The sequence below is a fragment of the Ostrea edulis genome, chromosome 6, assembly GCF_947568905.1.
Source record: "Ostrea edulis chromosome 6, xbOstEdul1.1, whole genome shotgun sequence".
In the NCBI taxonomy this organism is placed as follows: Eukaryota; Metazoa; Mollusca; class Bivalvia; order Ostreida; family Ostreidae; genus Ostrea; species Ostrea edulis.
In genome coordinates, this window is record NC_079169.1 from 60,817,142 (window position 1) to 60,838,050 (window position 20,909).

At 35.5% G+C, this 20,909-nt stretch overlaps 1 protein-coding gene across 1 annotated transcript in view; it reads right to left on the minus strand.

Moving 5' to 3' along the window:
• The window catches only part of LOC125647288 (protocadherin Fat 4-like), a 38,481-nt gene extending 23,371 nt beyond the window's left edge, over nt 1-15,110 (minus strand). The window contains exons 1-2 of the mRNA XM_048873973.2: nt 15,041-15,110; nt 6,934-7,011 (exon numbers count right to left, since the gene is read on the minus strand). Of these exons, the coding sequence (XP_048729930.2) occupies nt 6,934-7,011; nt 15,041-15,110 (148 nt within the window). The remainder of the gene's footprint in view (nt 1-6,933; nt 7,012-15,040) is intronic.
• Between the last annotated feature and the right edge of the window lie 5,799 nt (nt 15,111-20,909).

Here is a 20,909-nt window from a genome sequence, read left to right on the forward strand (position 1 = left end):
TAGTGTCCAGTTCACAAAGACGTCCAAAAAAATGCAGTTTCTTGATGTCAATCTCCGCAGTAATAGGAAGCAGACCCAGTAGGCTTTCACGCATATCCGATCTGGTTTGCTGATGAAGACCCGTTGCGTGTTTTGCAATAAAATGTTGAAATGTATTAAGGGTTTCGACATCTTTTCGTCATAGGTCGCACCAGAGTTCGCATCCATATAATACAGAGGGGAGAACTACCTTCTTCTAAAGCTTGGAGATAGTGATTGGGTTGAGCTGTTCGGATGTTTTTAGTGCAAAATATGTTTGGCGTCCTTTCATGCAAGCATTCGAAGTTCTGCTAGTGGGATAAAATGTGGAATTCAGTAAAATTCCCAGGTGCGTGTATTCCTTGGAAGAGGGAATAACATTCTTGCCTAGGTGCCAAGATAGTGTGTCGGTATGATATGTCACACCCGCCGCGAGTCCTATATCCTGATCAGGTAAACGGAGTTATCCGCAGTCAAAATCAGTGTGCCAAGAACGGCTTAACAATCGATAAGAAACACGTCCGACAGCATTTGACCCAATGATAGGTTGTATTAACGAACTAGATCGTTATAACGACCATAGAATTTGCGAAATGCTGACTTCAATCGACACTGTAGAAAGCCCTGTACCATACACTTGTTTGGCAGTAGCTTACCACGAATTAAAAACGGACTATACGCAGAACAAGCTCTTGCTTATCGAATCAGTTGAGATATATAAACACCATATGCAGGTGATAATGGAATATTGCTACATAAATATGGGAAGTTGACGACGGAGAAGCTGAAATCATCCCGTTTGTCATACAGTTGAGTTGTCAGTTTGCCGTTAATGTCTACTTTCAATAAAATATCTAAGTATGAATCAGACGTGGACGACTCTGTGGTGTCCTTTACTTCGAGCTCAAGTGGATATATCAAATCGACATATGAATGAAAGTTGTGTACGGATAGTGGAGTTTCTCAACTTCTAAATTCAGTCAAATATCACCACAATACATGTCATTCCCGACTTGAATTCCGACCGGATCAGATTTTGATATGTGGAGCTGTAGCATGGTCGAATTTTCTTGCAATTCTGCACACTCACTTTCGTAGAGTAGCTCTGTTTACCTCCAGAATTGAACTTCCCTGACAAATGCTAAATGGACTCACTCATGCTATAGTACGGTTTTGCTTTCAGGATCGAGCGTTTAGCGGTGCATTGGCTGAAACGATATGCCCCCTTCACGATACGATACGTATCGCAATACTTATGCCATGATTCATTTTATAGAAAAAACTAACTTTGAAAAAAAAAAATAATTACGAAGATTCACAGTCAGAATTTCAAATGTAAGCGGTTTCCAAACAGCTTAAATGTAAGATGCCTGTTGGATCTGTAGTTAAAACTGATTATTTTCATTACTGTTTTCGTCAGACTCGAGGCTAACAATAGTCTGATCATTATCGGACGTCATTCTGTATCTCGTGCATGTAAAAATAACAACTACAGGTCAAGTCCGATGTGTTTTACCAAACCCGATTTTAAAAAACGTATCGAACCATTGACCTACAGCGACCAGTTCATCGCTAAGTTTGATCACAGCTTGTAAAAACAACAAACGATATAAAATACAATACCCAGCGTAAAGCAACGATCTATAGCAACATGACAAACATCTTTAAATACAAAAGATGTAACAATTTTTACAAAAACGTGCATCAGCGAGAGATATGCAGAAAAACATACCGAAATATGATCCATATGTACAGTATGGAAAAGGGGAAAATACGACATAGAATTATGGGTATTAACACTAAACAGAATACTCTAGCTGTCACAATCATGTCATTTCCCCCACTTAAAAATCTTAGTGTCCTCGCCAATAACTCATTGTTTCAACAAAAACGATATAACCGATTACTATCAATTTACAACGACAGTCACAGGCCTAGCTAATACATTTGGTATAGAGATATTTTTACCTTATTAGTAATCCATTTTCTACATGTAGTAGTTGATTTACTTCGGACCATACTTACCCGAATAATACTGACCAAATACAATTTACACACATTTTATTACATTAAATTATAAAGATCATTACTAATTAATTTGTTATTTTAATATAGTCCTTTGTCACCCGCTTGACGGTTGACCTTCTGATTGCGATCCCACGTGTGGGTACAGCTGAAGTATAACGTTGGGGGTCTCTCCTCCCACTGTCGTTTCCTCTGCATGTAAGCCATGTCCTGCAGAACCATGGTGTTTTTCTTCACTCCAGTATTCAACATGGTGAGCAGTTGGTCATCTGTATTGACACCTCTACGAGTTCTTTCAGAGTCTTTCAAGTCTCCTTCATCACATCCAACTTCTCATGTGACTCAGTGGAGAATTGATCGATAGGACTGTCTCCCAGGATTTCGTCTAGTAGGTCCACGACTTCTAATTCCTGGCGCAAGGTGATCTCTGGCAGAGTTGGAAGTGAACCCTGCTCAGTGCTCTGGATCTTCAATGCCTTGGGGGTCTTCTTTAGAGAGTCTACATTTGTCTCCGGGACCACCGCGTCATGTAAGATGGCATCAGTATGGCTGGCGGGTACTCCACTGGCCTTCTCTTGCCATATCTTTTGGCTTTCCTTTTATGATAGTTTTCATAAGTGTTGATCCCAGTTTGAAGAGTGTTGATACTCTTGTGGACATAAAAACTTACTTCTTTCCCTGCTTTCTGGGGTTCTCCTTCGCTAACCAGTATAGGCTTTGTATCCCTTTGCATGTCTGGCAGGATCTCTGTCTTGCCCCTGAAATGGCATAGACTACAGCAATATTGCACATTACCAAATACCGAATGGTACTTGAAATAGTGGGGTTTTACGTATCGCTTCTCCCCAGTACATTTTCCGCACCCCAAACACTGGTACGAAAAACCTCTTTTCTCGAGCCTGTCCCTACTTTCGTTGTCCATCTCTACTACAATCTTTTTTTCTTTCTTTTTTTTTTGTAAACAATCTGTATATATCATAATATATGTTCAATATATGCATACCAAGGATCATGTAGGAATACAGACAAGTTTTTTTTATATGTGAGATACACACACAGAGAGAGGAAGAGAAAGAGAGAGAGAACGAGAGAGAGTTAAGTAAAGGTCAGGCTCCATCTGTTCCACTGGGTATCAAAATTTTCGCTATCACCATTTTTGTAAAATAGGAATTTTTGTGTTTCATAAAAGAGTTTTAAGTAGGATATTGCAAAACGAATGTTCAATGATTTCTCAGTACATCTTGCTGTATAAATATAGTATTTCAACCAAAGGATAAGAGTATTTTGCATACAAAACTTTTTACCAGGAGTACCTAAAATAAAATATTTTTTGGTAAAAACTATATGAAAGTTTGTTTTATCCTCTATGTAAAGTTGAAACTCATCTAGGAATGCTTGAACACAATCACATTCCCACAGTATATGTTCTATTGTCTCTTCCTCTCTGTGACAAAACGTACACATTTTACAATTTAATTTTTTAATTTTGAATAGAAACGAATTTGTTGCTAAAATCCTGTTATTTATTCTGTATTGAAACCATTGGAGTTTACAGTTTTTAGTTATTCTAAAAGGTAGTATATTGAAAATTTTCCATTCTCTGTTATCAATATCCAAAAGCTGACTCCATTTTATTGTACCTGCAGTCACCGAAGAGTTTTTGTTTAAAAATTCATAAAAAAAACTTTGACTTTTTACACTTCAGTACATTGTAAATGTTTTTTCTAATAAAAGGAGTTGGTAATCTTTTGAAGTTAGTGTCTGTACCTGACTGCTTAATCCAAGTTTTAATAGCATGAATAATACTTGCATATTCCAAGAAGTTAATTTTTACATTTGGATAAGTAGCAATAAAAGTTTCATAGCTAAAAAAAAAGTACCGTCCTCCTCAATAATATCATTAATGTGTCTGATATTATTGTCGAATAAATGTTTATTAAAATACATTTTCTTGCTAATATGGATCATAGGGTTGTAAAACAAAGGTGAATCTGCAGTAACATTAGACTCAGTACAACTGTTCTGTAATTCGATCCAGGCCTTGAATACATCTACCCAAAATTTATTTTTTAATGTCTTTAAAAGTAGATTAGTGTATTCAATCCCACAGGATGTGAATTTATTTAGGTTAAAATTTGATATGAAATTACTCAACCCCCTATTTGTAGAGATAAGATGTCTTACCCAAAACAATTTCATTGAAGCAATAAATGATTTTAGATTTATCATTTTTAGACCACCATCCTCATATTTCTTGACAATTACATCCTTCTTTACCCTGTGGGTTGAACAACCCCACACAAAGGAGAAAAATAGCTTTTCTAATTCTTTACAATAGGCAATAGATGGGTTAGGGATGGACATCAGGATATGATTCAACAATGGTAACACTAATGTTTTAATAACTGTTATCTTTCCAATGGGAGTTAAATATCTCTTCCCCCATTGATTTAGCATAGATTTGATTTTTACTAATTTTGGATCATAATTTAATTTAGGTATATTTTGCAAGTCGACATCAAAATGTATTCCTAGTAAAGTGAATTTAGTAGTACTCCAATTAAATTTACTGTTGGGAATAAGAACATCGTTACTGTATTTTTTTGAGCCAATCCATACTGTTTGAGTTTTTGTGTAATTCATACATAGTCCAGACATTTCTGAGAAAGCATGTAAAGTTTTAAGAGTTTCCGAAAGACTTTCTTCACTACCATCAAGAATGATTGACGTGTCATCGGCAAGTTGGGAAATTTTTTTCTCCACATTACCAACTGTTATGCCTTTAATTTTTTTTATATTTTTTCTTATTTCTATTGCCAAAATCTCTACTACAATCTTAAAAAGACTATGGTTAGATAAGATGGCTTACTAATAAAAATTGCCAAAAGCGAAGGACTGGGTTGATCTCGAAGGTTGTGGTTTACATCGAATTAATATATTTTCGTTATAAAAAGCTGTAATTTGTCATAGTGAACTATCTTAAACTGTCTTTTGCATTCTTCATGCGTATTTGGTCTAAATACTTCTTTGTAATAACACATGGTCTATTAAACCTGCTAGCGAACTTTCCTTCCCCAATCCGCTCTTGTAAGTGCCACACTTTATCCCCAGTCTTGTACATATATGGGGGGGGGGGGGGGGGGGTGCAAGTCGTAGTTTTCCTACTGTTTAATGCTAGACCCTTTTAGTTTCGTACGAGCAATGCCATGTGCTTTTTATAATTTTTCTTTTGAGCTCAAGATGTACTCTCCAGGAGTCTGAGCTGAATTATTTGTGCAAACACCTATTCAACGGGCATCCTTGGTTCATGACCTAGCATCAGAAAATTGGGTGTCATTCCTGTTACCTCGAGTACACTTGACCTATATCCTGGAGTTAAGCAACTAAGGTGTTTGTCCCATTCTGTCTCTTCGTGAAAGGCGAATATAACAAACAGCGATCAATCTCGTAGCTCATCTTCGCTAGCCAAGGTTTTACGATCCGCTCCGCTTCTCTACAAACCCTTGGCAGATTTAGTGCGATGTCCGTAGCCGCAACTTTCAGCATATGAAACAAAACACAGGGAAAGTCCCCTGCTCAATCAGAGAACGTGTTACGTTAGATCACGTGCAAAACAAAGGAATGTGTATATACATACAGCTGTCTGTCACTCGGCCGTGTATCAAATACATATTCAAACCAATGATGTCACGTGCGCAGTTCAGACTCGTAAGAAGTGCATATTATTTACTACAGTACCGTACCATACGTTTAATATCAAACATCTCTTGTAATTTGTTGTATTACGTTCTATCTATCCCATATTTAGACAGTTGTATCAGAACTATTGTCCTCAATTTGGAATTCACCTTACACGCGTGGGGTTCTTTATAGACGTAGACTCAACGACTACATGTATTTCATGGATTCACCACATGTTTATTTTCTGAATAATATTCTCACTGATTTCTTTTTCAAGTATGTAACTAAGAGATAGTTGAAATTATTAATATTTGAATGATTGGCATACCACATTGCGTTATTATCTGATCGCAGCCATTTTAAAACAACTCTTAAACAGTAGCTGAAACACGCATTTTCATAATCCAAACAGGTTGTTTTCTCCACCCGATAGAAGGTGCAACTCAAAGCTAAGAAAATCGCTCTAAAGCTCTAAAGAGCTATATAGAAAAGCGGAGCGGATTGTAAACTCTTGGCTAGCGAAAATGGTAACTCCTATAAGTAATACAAAATAAAGAGTTGGGCAAACACGGACCCCTGCATATACCAGAGGTAGGATCAGGTGCCTAGGAGGAGTAAGCACCCCCTGTCGACCGGTCATACCCGCCGTGAGACCTATATATATATTTTAATCAGGTAAACGTATCATCTATGATAGAAACCATTTAAGCATTGATATGAGAGTTTTGTTGTAGCGCTCCCCTTGTGAGTGTCTCAGACTGGTGCGGGTCTTTTTTTCTCTCCCTCAGGGCCCTCGTCCGAAACTAAATATTTTCTTGACTATTTGGTAGTAAAACACAAAAAGGTTGATAGGTTGGTTGCGTTCGTTACAAGATGGTTGGTTGCGTTCATTACAAGATCGCTTTTAATGAACAAACATCAAATCAACAAAACTGAAAAATAATGAATAAAAACAAAATTCGAAACTGACAATGGGTTGGGTGGGAGGGATGGCTAAGGCACAGCAATACAAAAACTACCTTTGTTACTTGTAACGAACTTCGCACTGACCAGTGAATGACGGTTTTCTATGAGTCGTCTTTCTTGTGTTAGAAACGTAACGTCATTTTTCTCTACTCACTTTTTCCCCACTGTACACGAATGGCACACGGATTTAACAGTGCATCTTCCTTGGTGATCCGAAAGGTTGTTCATGATTGAAACGCTTACCGTTTGTGGTGTCCACTTCTTTGTTTTTACTCTTAGGGTCCCCTTCTCCGATATGATCTCCGTCCTTGCATGTGGCTCCTAAAAATCGTATATTTTAATTTTGAGGGAAAAGACTAGAGTGGTGTGATAAATTTGTTCTGAATTGTATTTTACCTTATCTTAAATATAACCTACACAAAACCTATCGTAACCAGTACCCCCTCCCGGGGTCTCGTCGAGATTAGGAATATTTGAAGGCTCGAAATTCGTATGCGCTTCTACAAGTACACTATCCATACATGTACATGTCACACCCACGACAAACTCGTTTTTTCCATTTTGTCGCGTCTTAAGAACAAGCAAGGCGAGTGCTGAGGACCTATTCTTTCCGCAACTGGGTCCCCACGGGGCATAATAGCTTGATTTTTTTTTCAACTCTAAAAAATCGCTTCTCATCAAGGTGCAATATTTCTAATATTGAGTTCCTACTTTATGCAAATATATTGCTACTTTGTATTTTACATGTACAAACGAAATGGGTTTTTTTTTTCTCTTACTAATATTGCATTGTAAGGTATGAATTTGGGCACCTGACGCTTAGATTCACGCTCCCATTGATCCACCCCTTTTTATGTTGGAATATTTCCTGCACATTGGTGGATTCTGTAATATTGTATCTACAAAGCCCACGCCATTTTGTGCTTTAATAATTTTTTTCAATACACTATACCGAGGTTAGAAATAAATTCCTGTCAACAATTAGGGGATCTAATGAACTCTGACTTAGTTTTCCGGGGAGATGTAGCTATATACATTGTGCTTTATAGCAAAACTCTCAATCATCTTCGCGATAATCGTGTTTTCTTCTAACTAATTTTTTAGTGTTATAAATGAATATTCAATACACACGAACGTTTTATTATCAGAATTTTTTGAGAAATCGACGAGTTTTTAACTTTACTAGACTAGTTACTGAAGAAGAACGAGCTTCAATTTTATTTCTGTATGTACTGTATACCTCCATTAATCTGTACTATATAATACATTAAAATATTAACCTTTAACTTGCGGTTTATATCTCATATTATATATATTTATAGCAACGGGAGACGGTAATCTGTCACAAAGAACCATAGATTACCTAACGTGAATGATAAGTAAAAACGCTGAATTTGGATATTGATTGATTGATGTTTTCCGCCACTCTCAACAATTTTTTCAGTTATCTTGTGGCGCCCAGTTTTTATTGGTGGAAGAGAGAACCCAGATACAATGTACCTGGGAAGAGACCACCGACCTTTCGAAAGTAAACTGGAAAACTTTCTCACTTACCGGCGCGAGGGGGATTCGAACCCGCGCCGACAGAGGTGAGAGGCCGTATTGTGATACGGGACATCCGATTTTAAGGTCATCTCCGAGGACCCGTGAAATTCACACCTGATGCCGAGCGTTTGGCGATGGAAAAGTCACCACCGGTTTCAATGACTTTGATCTGTCGCGGCCGGGATTCGAACCCCGGCCTTCCGCATGTGGGACGAACGCTATAACCTCTAGACCACCGTGGCGGTGACAGATCTTAAGATAGTTTTGTGAAACCCGGCCTAATGAAAAGATGAAGTGATAATACATTTCTTTAAATTTAGTTTGAACATTTTTATTGAATTCATCTATAATTAATTTGGGGGCGTTAACCAACATTTCTGGTCGTTTTATTTTAGCGACAACGCTTGGCTGACGAAGGCTCATCTGATATTTTTGATGATCTTAATTATTTCTGTGATTATAGCAGTCACTGTTACGGCTTTTTGTAATATTTTATTAGCAGTCACTGATATGTACAAACACGTAGATAAAGACAAAAAGTTTTTATTTTGGTTGAACGTTTTGGGATGACAAAGATCTTGAGAGTAAGTAATACGTCGAAAATTGTCTAGTATCGAATGTCCCAGGACTGTTCTTGGAAGTACACAAATTTGAAGTTGTGTGGTAATTAAACAGACTAACTCATATATCTTTGAAATAAACATTCACAGGCTTTTTTAAGGTTTTTAACTTTACTCATTATTTTCTGTGTACTGTAATACAAAATGATATCCCGCTGCAAGTTGTGTTTCATTACTTAAAACACATAATCTTTCGTTATATGGAATACTAAACCATTGGTTAGTCTCTACTGAGAGAGGCGATGATTCGTAGTATGAAATTTCAAAAAGATGCTACTGATTTGATAAGGTAGATTTTCAAAATAAGTTTTCAGATCAAACTTGTTTTAAAAATTCTGTCGGGGCCTCCGTGGCCGACTGGTTAGAGTATCACGCTCAAAATCACACGGCCTCTCATCTCTGTCGGCGCGGGTTCGAATCCCGCTCGCGCCGGTAAGTGAGAAAGTTTCCCAATTTACTTTCGGAAGGTCGGTGGTCTCTTCCCAAGTACATTGTATCTTGGTTCTCTCTTCCACCAATAAAAACTGGGCGCCACCATATAACTGGAAAATTGTTGAGTGTGGCGGAAAACATCAATCAATTAATAAAAAGTCTGTACATTGTACCCTTCGAAGAGCTAAAAACATCTCTTGACCAAGTGAAAGTGATCCTTCAGACTTTGTTTTACAGCGTTTTTATCTACAATACCATGTTTATACCATATATTAGAAAGTGCACACAGTGGCGGATCTAGAGGGGGGGGGGTACAGGGGTTGCAACCCCCCCCCCCCCCCCCACCTTTGGATTCGCTAAAAAAAAAAGAGAGAGAGAGAGAATGACTCTAGCGTTATTAAAATCCTAGACGATGGAAATTGTTTATACAATTGTGCGTCAATATTTCTATCAGGTGATAATTCAAATTATCTTTTATATAGCTTGTATCTGTAATATTTCATTTTATTTATTTAAAAAAATGAATTACTGGGAGTAAATCGGAATGCATTTTAAAACAGGATTCGTTTTAAAATCAAGAGTGACAGATTTACGTCTGATAATTATACAATAACATTAATCCAAATTTGAATTTAGAAATACAAATTGATAGCATTCCTATTAAGTTGTCGTTTAACTATGTTAACGTACGTTATAACAACTCTCATTTCAGTGGCTTATTTAAGAGGGGCGCAGCCGTCGCCCCTCCCCCGTCGCCCCCCTTAAATTTTCAAATTTAAGGTAAATCGTGGTATATTGTTTAGACAATGTAGTAAACGATTATAGGAGCAATCATTTCTTCCACTCCCGGAGAAACGAATGACAAAAATTGAAAATCTTTTTGATTTCTTGAATTACTTCATTGGGAGAATTTAATTGTTTCCAAAAACCCTTAAAATTTGCGTCATTTTACTAATTTCACCTTATTAAGAATGATAGAAAATAGTAAAAATGACTTAAATAGGAGACATACTTTAAGCTCTATAAAATCTGTAAAATCCAGGAGCTTCTGGGGGCTTCGCGCCCTGGACCCCCACCAGGGCTTCGCCCTGGACCCACTGGGGGCCTCAAGGTGGTCCCCAAACCCTCTGCCTCATAAAGTGGCGCCCCCCGTAACCGCAATTCCTGGATCCACCCCTGCAGTTCCTCTTCAACCCCCCCCCCTTTGAAAAATTTCTGCCACATATGTTCAGAATTCTATAAATTCATTCAAACCATGGAATTTTGACAGAGCTCCAGATAAGATGCGTATCAGCGTAAATACTCGTTTAATTTGACCAGATACGCATTTTAAGTTGAAAATCATGCGTACAATTACGCATTAGCGAATTTAAATACGTTTTACACCCCCAAAGTAATGCATACTTGTGATACATGTAGTATAATATAAATACGAATTACCTATTATCATTGAGGTATTGAAATTTAATATGTCAGACACCCAGTCACATGATTACGATCCAATTCTGTACTAGTGGCAAAACAGCAAAGATAATCAGTAAATTACAAAATATTCTTTTGACTTCTTCTGAAAAGCAAAATACTCATTGATTTGAAAATCAGGGGGTAAATACTCTTCGTGGTAAAAAATTATCTGGAGCTCTGATTATAGTACTGTGTTTATAGATATTTGTAAAAAATATTTACTATCTTGTTTTCATGGCTAGATGGTAAGTTGGCCCAATAAGAAATGAGTAATTAATATATACAGGAAAACATCCCCGCTTCGTCATATGCCATCTTCTCAAACAAAACAAAAAAATTCAAAAATTTTGATTGGAGAACTTCTATAATTTATGATATTTTAGATTTTAACATGTGTAATATGTGACTGCTTTGTTTATCACACCCCCCCCCCCCCAATCAAGACTTAATGATAGTGTTTTATTTTAATATATTTACAGATAGAAGATGTTATGAAAGATGAAGATAACGAATAGTGATCAATCTCATAACTCCTATAAGCAATACAAAATAGATAGTTGGGCAAACACTGACCTCTGGACACACAAGAGGTGAGATCAGGTGCCTAGGAGGAGTAAGCATCCCCTGTCGACCGGTCACACCCGCCATGAGCCTTACATATGTATGTCGTGATCAGGTAAACGGGAGTTATCCGTGGTCAAAGTTAGTGTGCCAAGAACGGCCTAGCAATCGGTATAAAACATGTCAGACAGCAAAGACAAGTTGTATTGACGGACTAGATCGTTATAACGACCAGAGAATTTGCCAAATGCCGACTTCAATCGAGACTTTTGAAACCCCTATACCATACACTTGTTTGTTAGTAGCTTGCCTCGATTTAAAAACTGACTATATGCCGAACAAGCTCTTGCGTATGGAATCAGTTGAGAGATATAAACACCATATGCAGGTGATAATGGAATATTGCTACATAAATATGGAAAGTTGACGATGGAGAAGCTGATACAATTGCCATACAATTGAGTTGTCAGTTTGCCGTTAATGTCTACTTTCAATAAAATATCTTAAGTATGAAACAGAAGTGGACGACTCTGTGGTGTCTTTTATTTCGAGCTCTCAGGGATATATCGAATCAACATATGAATGAAAGTTATTGTTAATAGACAAAACGTCGTTATTATTATTAGTTATTATGTCATACCGTCATTTAATTTCATTTATTTGTGTCTTACCCTTGGGAAGCACCTAAGAGTAATTTGTTTTATATAAGGCGCTATATAAATTTTATCATTATTATTATTATACCGAAATCTCAAACTCGTAAATTAAAACGGCTAAAATTACTTTGTCATGTAGATTATGTTGACGCTTAACTGGTTATTTTAAATATCTGATTTTTTTAACATAGCTTTCTGGGCTTGTTCGCATAGATGTTTCTTAGCTTTGCAAAAAGAACCTGACCTGACAAACACAATACCTAGTTATTTGAATTCTTTCACAGTCTCAATAATACACATGTACTTCCATTATAATAAAAAAAAATTCTTCAACATAAGACCCTTTGAGAGAAAAAGTTTCAACATTAAAATTAAATTCCCACTGCGTACAGTACATAAAAAAATCATTCAACAATAAATCTTCAGTAGATTCAACCAGGATAATTATCCCGGGAATTAAATACAAGCAACGGGGGCCTTGTGTAAACTGAATGCGTCGGACCATGACGAATCGTCGAGTGCCTCCAGGTTAATTAAGGGGACTCATTACACTAAAATCTTATTCGATACGTACCTTGTATGAATGATTCCACCCTCAACAGTGTGATTGAAAGATGAGTTTATTCAACACTGGGTATCTAAATGTAACGAATCTTCTAAAGGCATAACTTAAAGACTTTTTACGAATCTTACTTTTAAATGTCAAGAATATATACATGTATTGTCGAATATTTCAACACAAAAACAACGTATATTAATCAGGTTTAGAACCACAAATCATAAATTACTTATAGAAAAGGGAAGGTGGCTAGATATAGATTGAAATCAAAGAAAATGTAACATTTGCAGTTCTGATATTGGAGATGAGATGCATTATATTCTTATTTGTTCTGATTTAGCCTTTAAATATTAGGGGACATTATATACCAGAAATATTTTAGATTAAACCTAATGTTATAAAAGTTCATAATCTATTGCAACCAAAAATGAAAAATTACTTTAAAAATTGTGTAAATATACACAATTAATTATCGAGAGAGTAAACCCTCCGGGTTGAATGTATATTTATATGAATTACTTGTACATGCGTGAATATTGTTTTTGAATGCTTGTTTAATATGTTCTCTATGTTGTGTTAACAGCGAATGAAAAAAAATAAAATTTGAAACTTGATACGAGTTCTCAATTATTTCAGGTGAGTTTTTTCGGAATGATAAAGGTGTTTTGTTTGCAAGTAAGAGATTTTAGAATTCAAATTTCGCTGTGATTTGATGGATGATATGAAAATCTAATAATATATGCCTAAAAGACTCGGGTAGACCGATTAATATTTCAAATAAAATTTTATTAAAATTGAAATTACGTTATTTGGTGTTTTTTTTTTAAATCTTTAAAAAGCATTATTTAGAAAGAAATTGAAATGAAATGGCCAAAAGTCAGAAATGTTGCAATTTTTTGTAGTAAGAAAACTACTTTTCTTTGATGTAAAATGGTTTACAAATTAAATGAAATTATAAAAGAAGCTAATGTGTTGATGAAAAGAGGAAATTTAGCAACAATATGTTTAATTTAGTAATTTCGCTCAATTTTGATCGGAATCGGTACTTTTTTCTCTGGTTCGGTTCAAATCTAAAAAAAAAAAAATAAAAAAAAAATAACAATAATAAAAAAAAAATAGCGGTATTTCTGAAGTTTGGTCATTTCAATTTCTTTTAAGAATATATTTGTCTAATATATCTTGTTTCCCAAATGACATGGGTTTTTTTTAAAGATTATAGTGTTAAAGATGTTAGGACCAGAACTGACAACACTGGAGCACCGGAGTATTTTATTTACAGACCGGTTTGGACAAATTATAAACTATGATTATTAATATGAATAATATATCGTAATTACATGTATTAAACCAAAATTTAATTCCATTAAGACTTGAAATTTACAAAATATATAGATGGTTATTCTGAAATTGAATTATATATCATTTTCATGTTACTACTCTTAATTGATAGTTTTTAAAAATTATACTGTAATATCACTAGATACCAAGTGCCGTTTCCCGTTGCCACATACTATCACCCTGGAATGCTTTACTCCCACGGGTAAATATGATTTTTGAAACGTTTTTCGGCCAAGTAGATTCGAGTATCTTACACGAAAGGATAATGATATACGGGATAGAATTACCACAATTAAAGATGGTCCCGTGGGGATCCGGGTTAGAATAGGTCCTTAATACCTCTTGCTTGTCGTAAGAGGAGAATACATGGGGTGGTCCTTCGGATGAGACCGCACAAACCGAGACCCCGTCTCACAGTACGTATGGCACGATAAAGATCCCTCCCTGCTCAAAGGCCGTTAGCGCCGAGCACAGGCCAAAATTTTACAGCCCTTCTCTGGCAATGGTGATGTCTCCATATGGGGGGGGGGATTCTCGAACAATACACAACTGACCAACCATTAATGATCATTTAATCTGCTTCAGGATAAACACTGTCTAAGATTCTTTATTTTACGCGAGTACTTATCGCGAAATGACTCATGGACGTCAAATCGCGAGAAAATAATTTCGCGAGTGCTCTGTTGATTAAGTGTTTTTGCATGTATTTTACAGATGTAGCAATATAAAAATAAAAACGAGAAATATTTTTTTGCGAGCGATGTTTCTCGCGAAATTACACGATAATAAATTCCTCGCGTACATTTAGGAATATATAGTATTTTTTGCTATCGGATGTAATTGTAAATGAAAATATTTATGTATACATTTACCTATGGTTTCTTTTTCCAGTGGTAAACAGTATAAAAATTAAAACTACAAACACGTTAAATTACAAAATATAAATTGTAAGGAACAAATAATTTAAAACATACAAAGTTTACCCCTATATACAAATACTTTCCCTGCAAAATATTATTGCCTGATTGATTGATATAGTAGTTGCTATCATTGTATACAAATTAAACCTTTTCCTTGAAATGATGACGAAATGAATGTGTCAAATCATGACTGAAACATCTAGAAAACGGCTAAAACAGTAAAACATGAAATCAATCGAAACATTGCGCACTGACCTTTTGACAACGTTATGCATAAGGCGACAAATGTACTGAATGCTAGCATCCAGAACTTGAATTTGCACATTATTCCTATATGAAAGAGTATGGAAAGTCACTGCAAGATACCAAAGAATGCTGCCGGCTCTTCGTAAACGATCTTTTCATCTGTTTTTTCACTTCTAAATGTTTTTAAGGATATTTGAATGATCAAAGCTCTTTGACATCAATCCCGATTTTCTTTTACTCAAACCTTTGCCGAATGCGATACAAAATTGCTAGAAATTCTTTCAAAAATTAAATGCGTCACTTTGCTCTAAAAATTCCTAGGCATACCGTCAAATTTTGAAATAACCAGAATTATCATTCATGTACTTTAGTAAAAGTACATCAACACACGATTTCCCATTTTTCGAAACGAGGAATATCTTTTAGAACTCTGACCATAATCAATGTGGCTGTTTCTGTTTGCTTTTCTTAAGCAAGTAAATATCAAGTCAAATTGTTAAAAAGATATGATGTAAACCGTTTTCCAGACAGAATATATGCTTTTTTAAAGTACAAAGTTCAGTGACTCCGAATAATGGGGTTTCATCTATTCTTCATTGTTTATTTGGTATGTTTGCGAATTTCATTAATATCCGCTTTTGAATATATCTTTGCTATTTTTGCTTATTTCTTCCACCGTTATAGATAAATGGTTCCTGGTGACCGGGTTCCGAGAGAAAGTTCACACTACAAAAAACCGTTTATGTGATTTTTCATCTTTTGAATTCCTGTAACAATTATTTTTATGAATCCTTTAGTGTTGTTCTCATGATGAAAAGCCCCAAGGAAGAGCCTAGCTTGTTTCTGAAAGTCGCAGTTTCTCTTGTTTTTGAAAGTCGCAGTTTCTCTTGTTTTGGAAAGTCGCAGTTTTTCAATATCTTACTACATCTATCATGTCTGCATTTGTATATGAGTGAACTATTTTTTAGTGGCAAGTAAAATAACAACCAATTTCGAAAGCCTATTAGTATCATATAAAAAATTTTACATTCCCATATCTCGTAATTACGAGAAAAGATCTTGTTATTACGAGATAGTTATCTCGTAATTACGAGAAAAGATCTCGTTATTACGAGATAATTATCTCGTTATTACGAGATAGTTATCTCGTTATTACGAGAAAAGATCTCGTTATTACGAGATAATTATCTCGTTATTACGAGAAAAGATCTCGTAATTACGAGATAATTATCCCGAAATTACGAGAAAAATATGTAAATATTGGTCACATGATATTTTTCTTTATATAAGCTCTCCTCTCCTCATTCCGTCAGGTGTTTTGGATGCTGTTTTAAATATAAGAAATTACTTTCCATTCAAAGCATGCCAAGTAGACCAATAGAATTTTTAGAAAGTTAACTTACCGAACGAAAGTTTAATTTATTCATGCATTTAAAGTACAATGGAAAGAAAACGACGATTTATTATTGTAGGTTTCTGCACTATCAATTAATTAAATCAATTAAATTTTACGATGATATAAGCTAATAATAAAGTTAAACTATCATAATGCTTAGTGTAACTGTATAAATTTGAAAGTTCAAGATTCTTGTAATTCCATCGTTAAGTGCACACCATGCTGGTACATATTGTCGTTTGGAACATATCATCCTCGGCGACGATATGCACGTACCTTCACGGTACATATTGTCCATTGGTACATATACTACATATTGTCGCTGACGATAATATGCGCTGAGACAAGGCATATTTTTTGCATCACAGTACATACTGTCGTCAGAGACATTAAACATGGGAATACATTGTCGCCGGCCGCGATAGATCGGAAGGGTGGTATCTCTGTAGAGAATATTTAGCTGTGGTTAAATGCTGAATTGTTTAATGCGAATGAATATTTGGAATTCTTGTACGATTCCAATACCAATTTTAATGGAGGCCGTGATCGCCTTTTTGTTAATCTCATTAAATGATTACATGTTTCACTTGTTTTATTTTATATATTTATAAATTTCAATTTAAAATATCTATAATATGAAAATATTATTTCAACAAACCACTATCTAGCACTTTAAGTGTAAGCATCTTTTGTTTTTACTAACATGCATGTACAGGGACTAGTGCTCTCTCTCTCTCTCTCTCTCTCTCTCTCTCTCTCCTCTCTCTCTCTCTCTCTCTCTCTCACACACACACACACACACACACACACGCGCGTACTCAATATCTTAAGTAACCAGTGCGAAATTATTTGATCATTAAAGATATATGTTGGCATTGATCAATAAATATGAAAAATATTGCATACATTTGAGTATATAATCTAAATTTGTAAAAATATAATAGATAAATAAAAATCCAAACTTAGCTCAAGAAGTCTCATTCCTACATGTAGATCAGTACCTGTTGCTACATGTACATCTAATAATGGTGAGGGTTTGTGTCGGTACATATTGTAGAAGGAGTCATGTAACAACTCTATCTACATATATACATGTTTCACACCTCCAGTTTACAATCCTTTGAATTGGAGATCAAACCTCCGTAATAAAACAAAAATGAACACCTATTGATCTGACAAATTTTGAAAACACAAAAATAGACGTACAAATATTCTGGTTCTAATGATATTTGTCTTTGATTATTGTATAACCCGATGAACGAAATAAAACCCACAAAAAATGTGCGTAAACATATGCATTTCATGTTTCTAGTGTGATTATGACCGCAACTAAACTTACGCGGACCGGAACATAAATGATAACCCGGAACGAAAATTATCGGTATTTAGCGTTGCTAAATCATGCGACACCGGACGACAATATGTACCGTCACACACACTTTGAATGAGATCATTTCGATTTCCTGACCAATCAACAAAGAGGGAAATAGTATCAAACGTTTCCAAGATTATCCATAAGTTGTGCAACTCGGTTTTATATCAATATTTTCTCGTAATTACGAGATCTTGTAAAAAAAATTAATTCACATTCCATTATCTCGTAATTACGAGATCTTTTCTCGTATTTACGAGATCTTTTCTCGTAATTACGAGATAATTATCTCTTAATTACGAGATCATTTCTCGTAATAACGAGATCTTTTCTCGTAATAACGAGATTTTTTCTCGTAATTACGAGATGATTATCTCGTAATAACGAGATCTTTTCTCGTAATAACGAGATCTTTTCTCGTAATTACGAGATAATGGAATGTGAATTAAATTTTTTACATGATACTAATAGGCTTTCGTAACCAATATATATATACAATCACGTCATAAAATTTATGTATGTCATTATACACAAATGAAAACCTCTTTTGCTGGAAATGTAGTTTCTACACATACATGTATCATGTATACCATTAAAATGAATCACTGTACATACAGCTGTATGATACAAGTAGCTGAGACTTTGAACTAGTTCAAATGTTGTAATTTATTGATTTGGTTGATATATTTTTTCCAAACAGAATACCGATTCTTAAAGAAGTCTAACCTAATTTACTCGAAATTTTGTATAAAAATCCAGTATTTTCGCCAATAATTTAAGAAGTTGATCTCTAACCCCCAATATTTCTAGTTCCATTTTAAAAACCCTTTGCTTGATAGACAACAAACTTGGTACACTGGTACATCTTTAGGAGATGACCCCTCTTGATTTGGAGGTCACAAGGTCAAGGGTCAAACTGGACTTAGGAATATACTGTCCTCTCAATATCTTGAGAACCCTTTGCTTGACAGACATCAAACTTAATACACTGGTACATCTTCAGGAGAAGATGACCCCTATTAATTTTGAGGTCACATGGTCAAACGTCAAAGATTAAATTGGACATAGTAATATAATGTATCCTATATTGTAAGAATTATTCACTTGATTGACACCAAACTTAGTACACAGGTACAGCATATGGGAGTAGATGACATCTATTGATGTTTAGGTCACATGGTCAATACACTTTTGACATATTAGGGAGATGTCTGCTCAATATTTTGAATTGATGATACTACTATCTATTAAATGATGCATGTGTATAACCCTTTTCAATTTTACTGGTGTCCGTTCGTCTGTCCGCCCCACTTAACTTTGTGGACGCTACTCCTCAGAAACCGTTTAATGGATTTTGTTGGATTGTTAGTCACCATGTGTAATTAATCACATTGTGCTAGCATTTTGATTCGACAAATTTTACAGGACTTATGGGACTTGGTTGAAATTGACTACAGGAACACTTTGTGGACGCAACTCCTCAGAAACCGCTCAATAGATTTTGTTCATATTTTGTAGCATTGTTAGTCACCATACGTAGTTGGTCATATTGTGTCGGCATTTTGATTCGACATTTTTTATAGGAGTTATGGGACTTTGTTGAATTTGTAAATTCTACACTATAGGAACACTTTGTGGACGCAACTACTCCGAAACCGCTCAATGGATGTCTGCTCAATATTTTGAATTGATCATACTACTATCTATTAAATGATGCATGTGTATAACCCTTTTCAATTTTACCGGTGTCCGTGCGTCTGTCCGCCCCACTTAACTTTGTGGACACTACTCCTCAGAAACCGCTCAATGGATTTCGTTCAAATTTTGCAAGATTGTTAGTCACAATATGTAGTTGATAATATTCCACAATTTAGATTTTACAAATTATACAGGAGTTACGGGACTTTTGTGCTTCAACTTTTTGGCGGCGGCGGGGACATATGGCTATGCGTAGCAATCTTGTTAAAATGGAGATATGGAATGCACCGGTCCCAACCCCCGAATACATATTGACCGGTTCCTAAATGCGGAAGTTTCCCAGTTTACTTGCGGAAGGTCGGTGGTTTCTTCCTAGGTACATTGTGAAGATTAACATATACTTGCAGTTACCTGTGGTTACGTTATACGACTTGATGAACCACTTCATTGACAATGTACGTGTATTTGTTAAAAAGGCACATAAAAAATGGCTACGGTACACAGCGTTCTCCGATTTACACATTTATAAGCGTTGCTTTTGTCGGACGTGTAGTTAGCCCAATTCTATACTTTTAATGCTGAATCGGATTTGTATATATTTCAGATATCTTACACCGGTACTATCTTTTAACTAAACAAGGTAAAATAGTTTAGTTCTGCTGGATCCCAAGTCACATTGGTATCCATGGCAACATCAAAGCTGACAAAGCGGCCAAAAATGCACTTCAAGGTGATATTGTACATTTCAAAATTCCATACACTGATTTTAAATATTTCATAAAACTATATGTAAATTCTGTTTGGCAAATCTATTGGGATTTCTGTGACACAAGTAAACTTAATTCTATTCAAAACAAAGTAAACAAATCGTGTAACATCGTAATGAAACGCCAAGACGAAGTGATTATTTCAAGAATACGCATCGGACATTCAAAATTGACACATTCTTACCTACTAAACAGAGAACCTCAGCCTGAATGCATATCTTGTGACTGTACATTAACTATACATCACATTCTTTTAGAATGTTGTGATTTTACGCCCATACGAAATAGACTTACAGATTGTTACAAGTTATTTACGGAAAATGAAATCCGTGGACAACCGTTAATTTTGTTTGACATGTCAAAAAATTTGGCCCTACTTTCACGGATCCTTACGAGTGTGTGCGAGTTGTGACGAGTTTTTAACAGATACCGACGAGTGATTTACGAATGCTTGCGACTGACTACGAGTCGGAGATCCGTAAGGACTCGTAAGAAAATCCATGAGTCTGAAGGTGGTATTATCCCTGGGATCATGAAATTGGAAATTTTGTTAAAAAGTTACATGCTCCTTCGAAATATCTATTTAGTTTCATTAGCATTAAAGTAAGATTGGCTCCACCCTGGAGTCAGAACCTCGACCCTGGG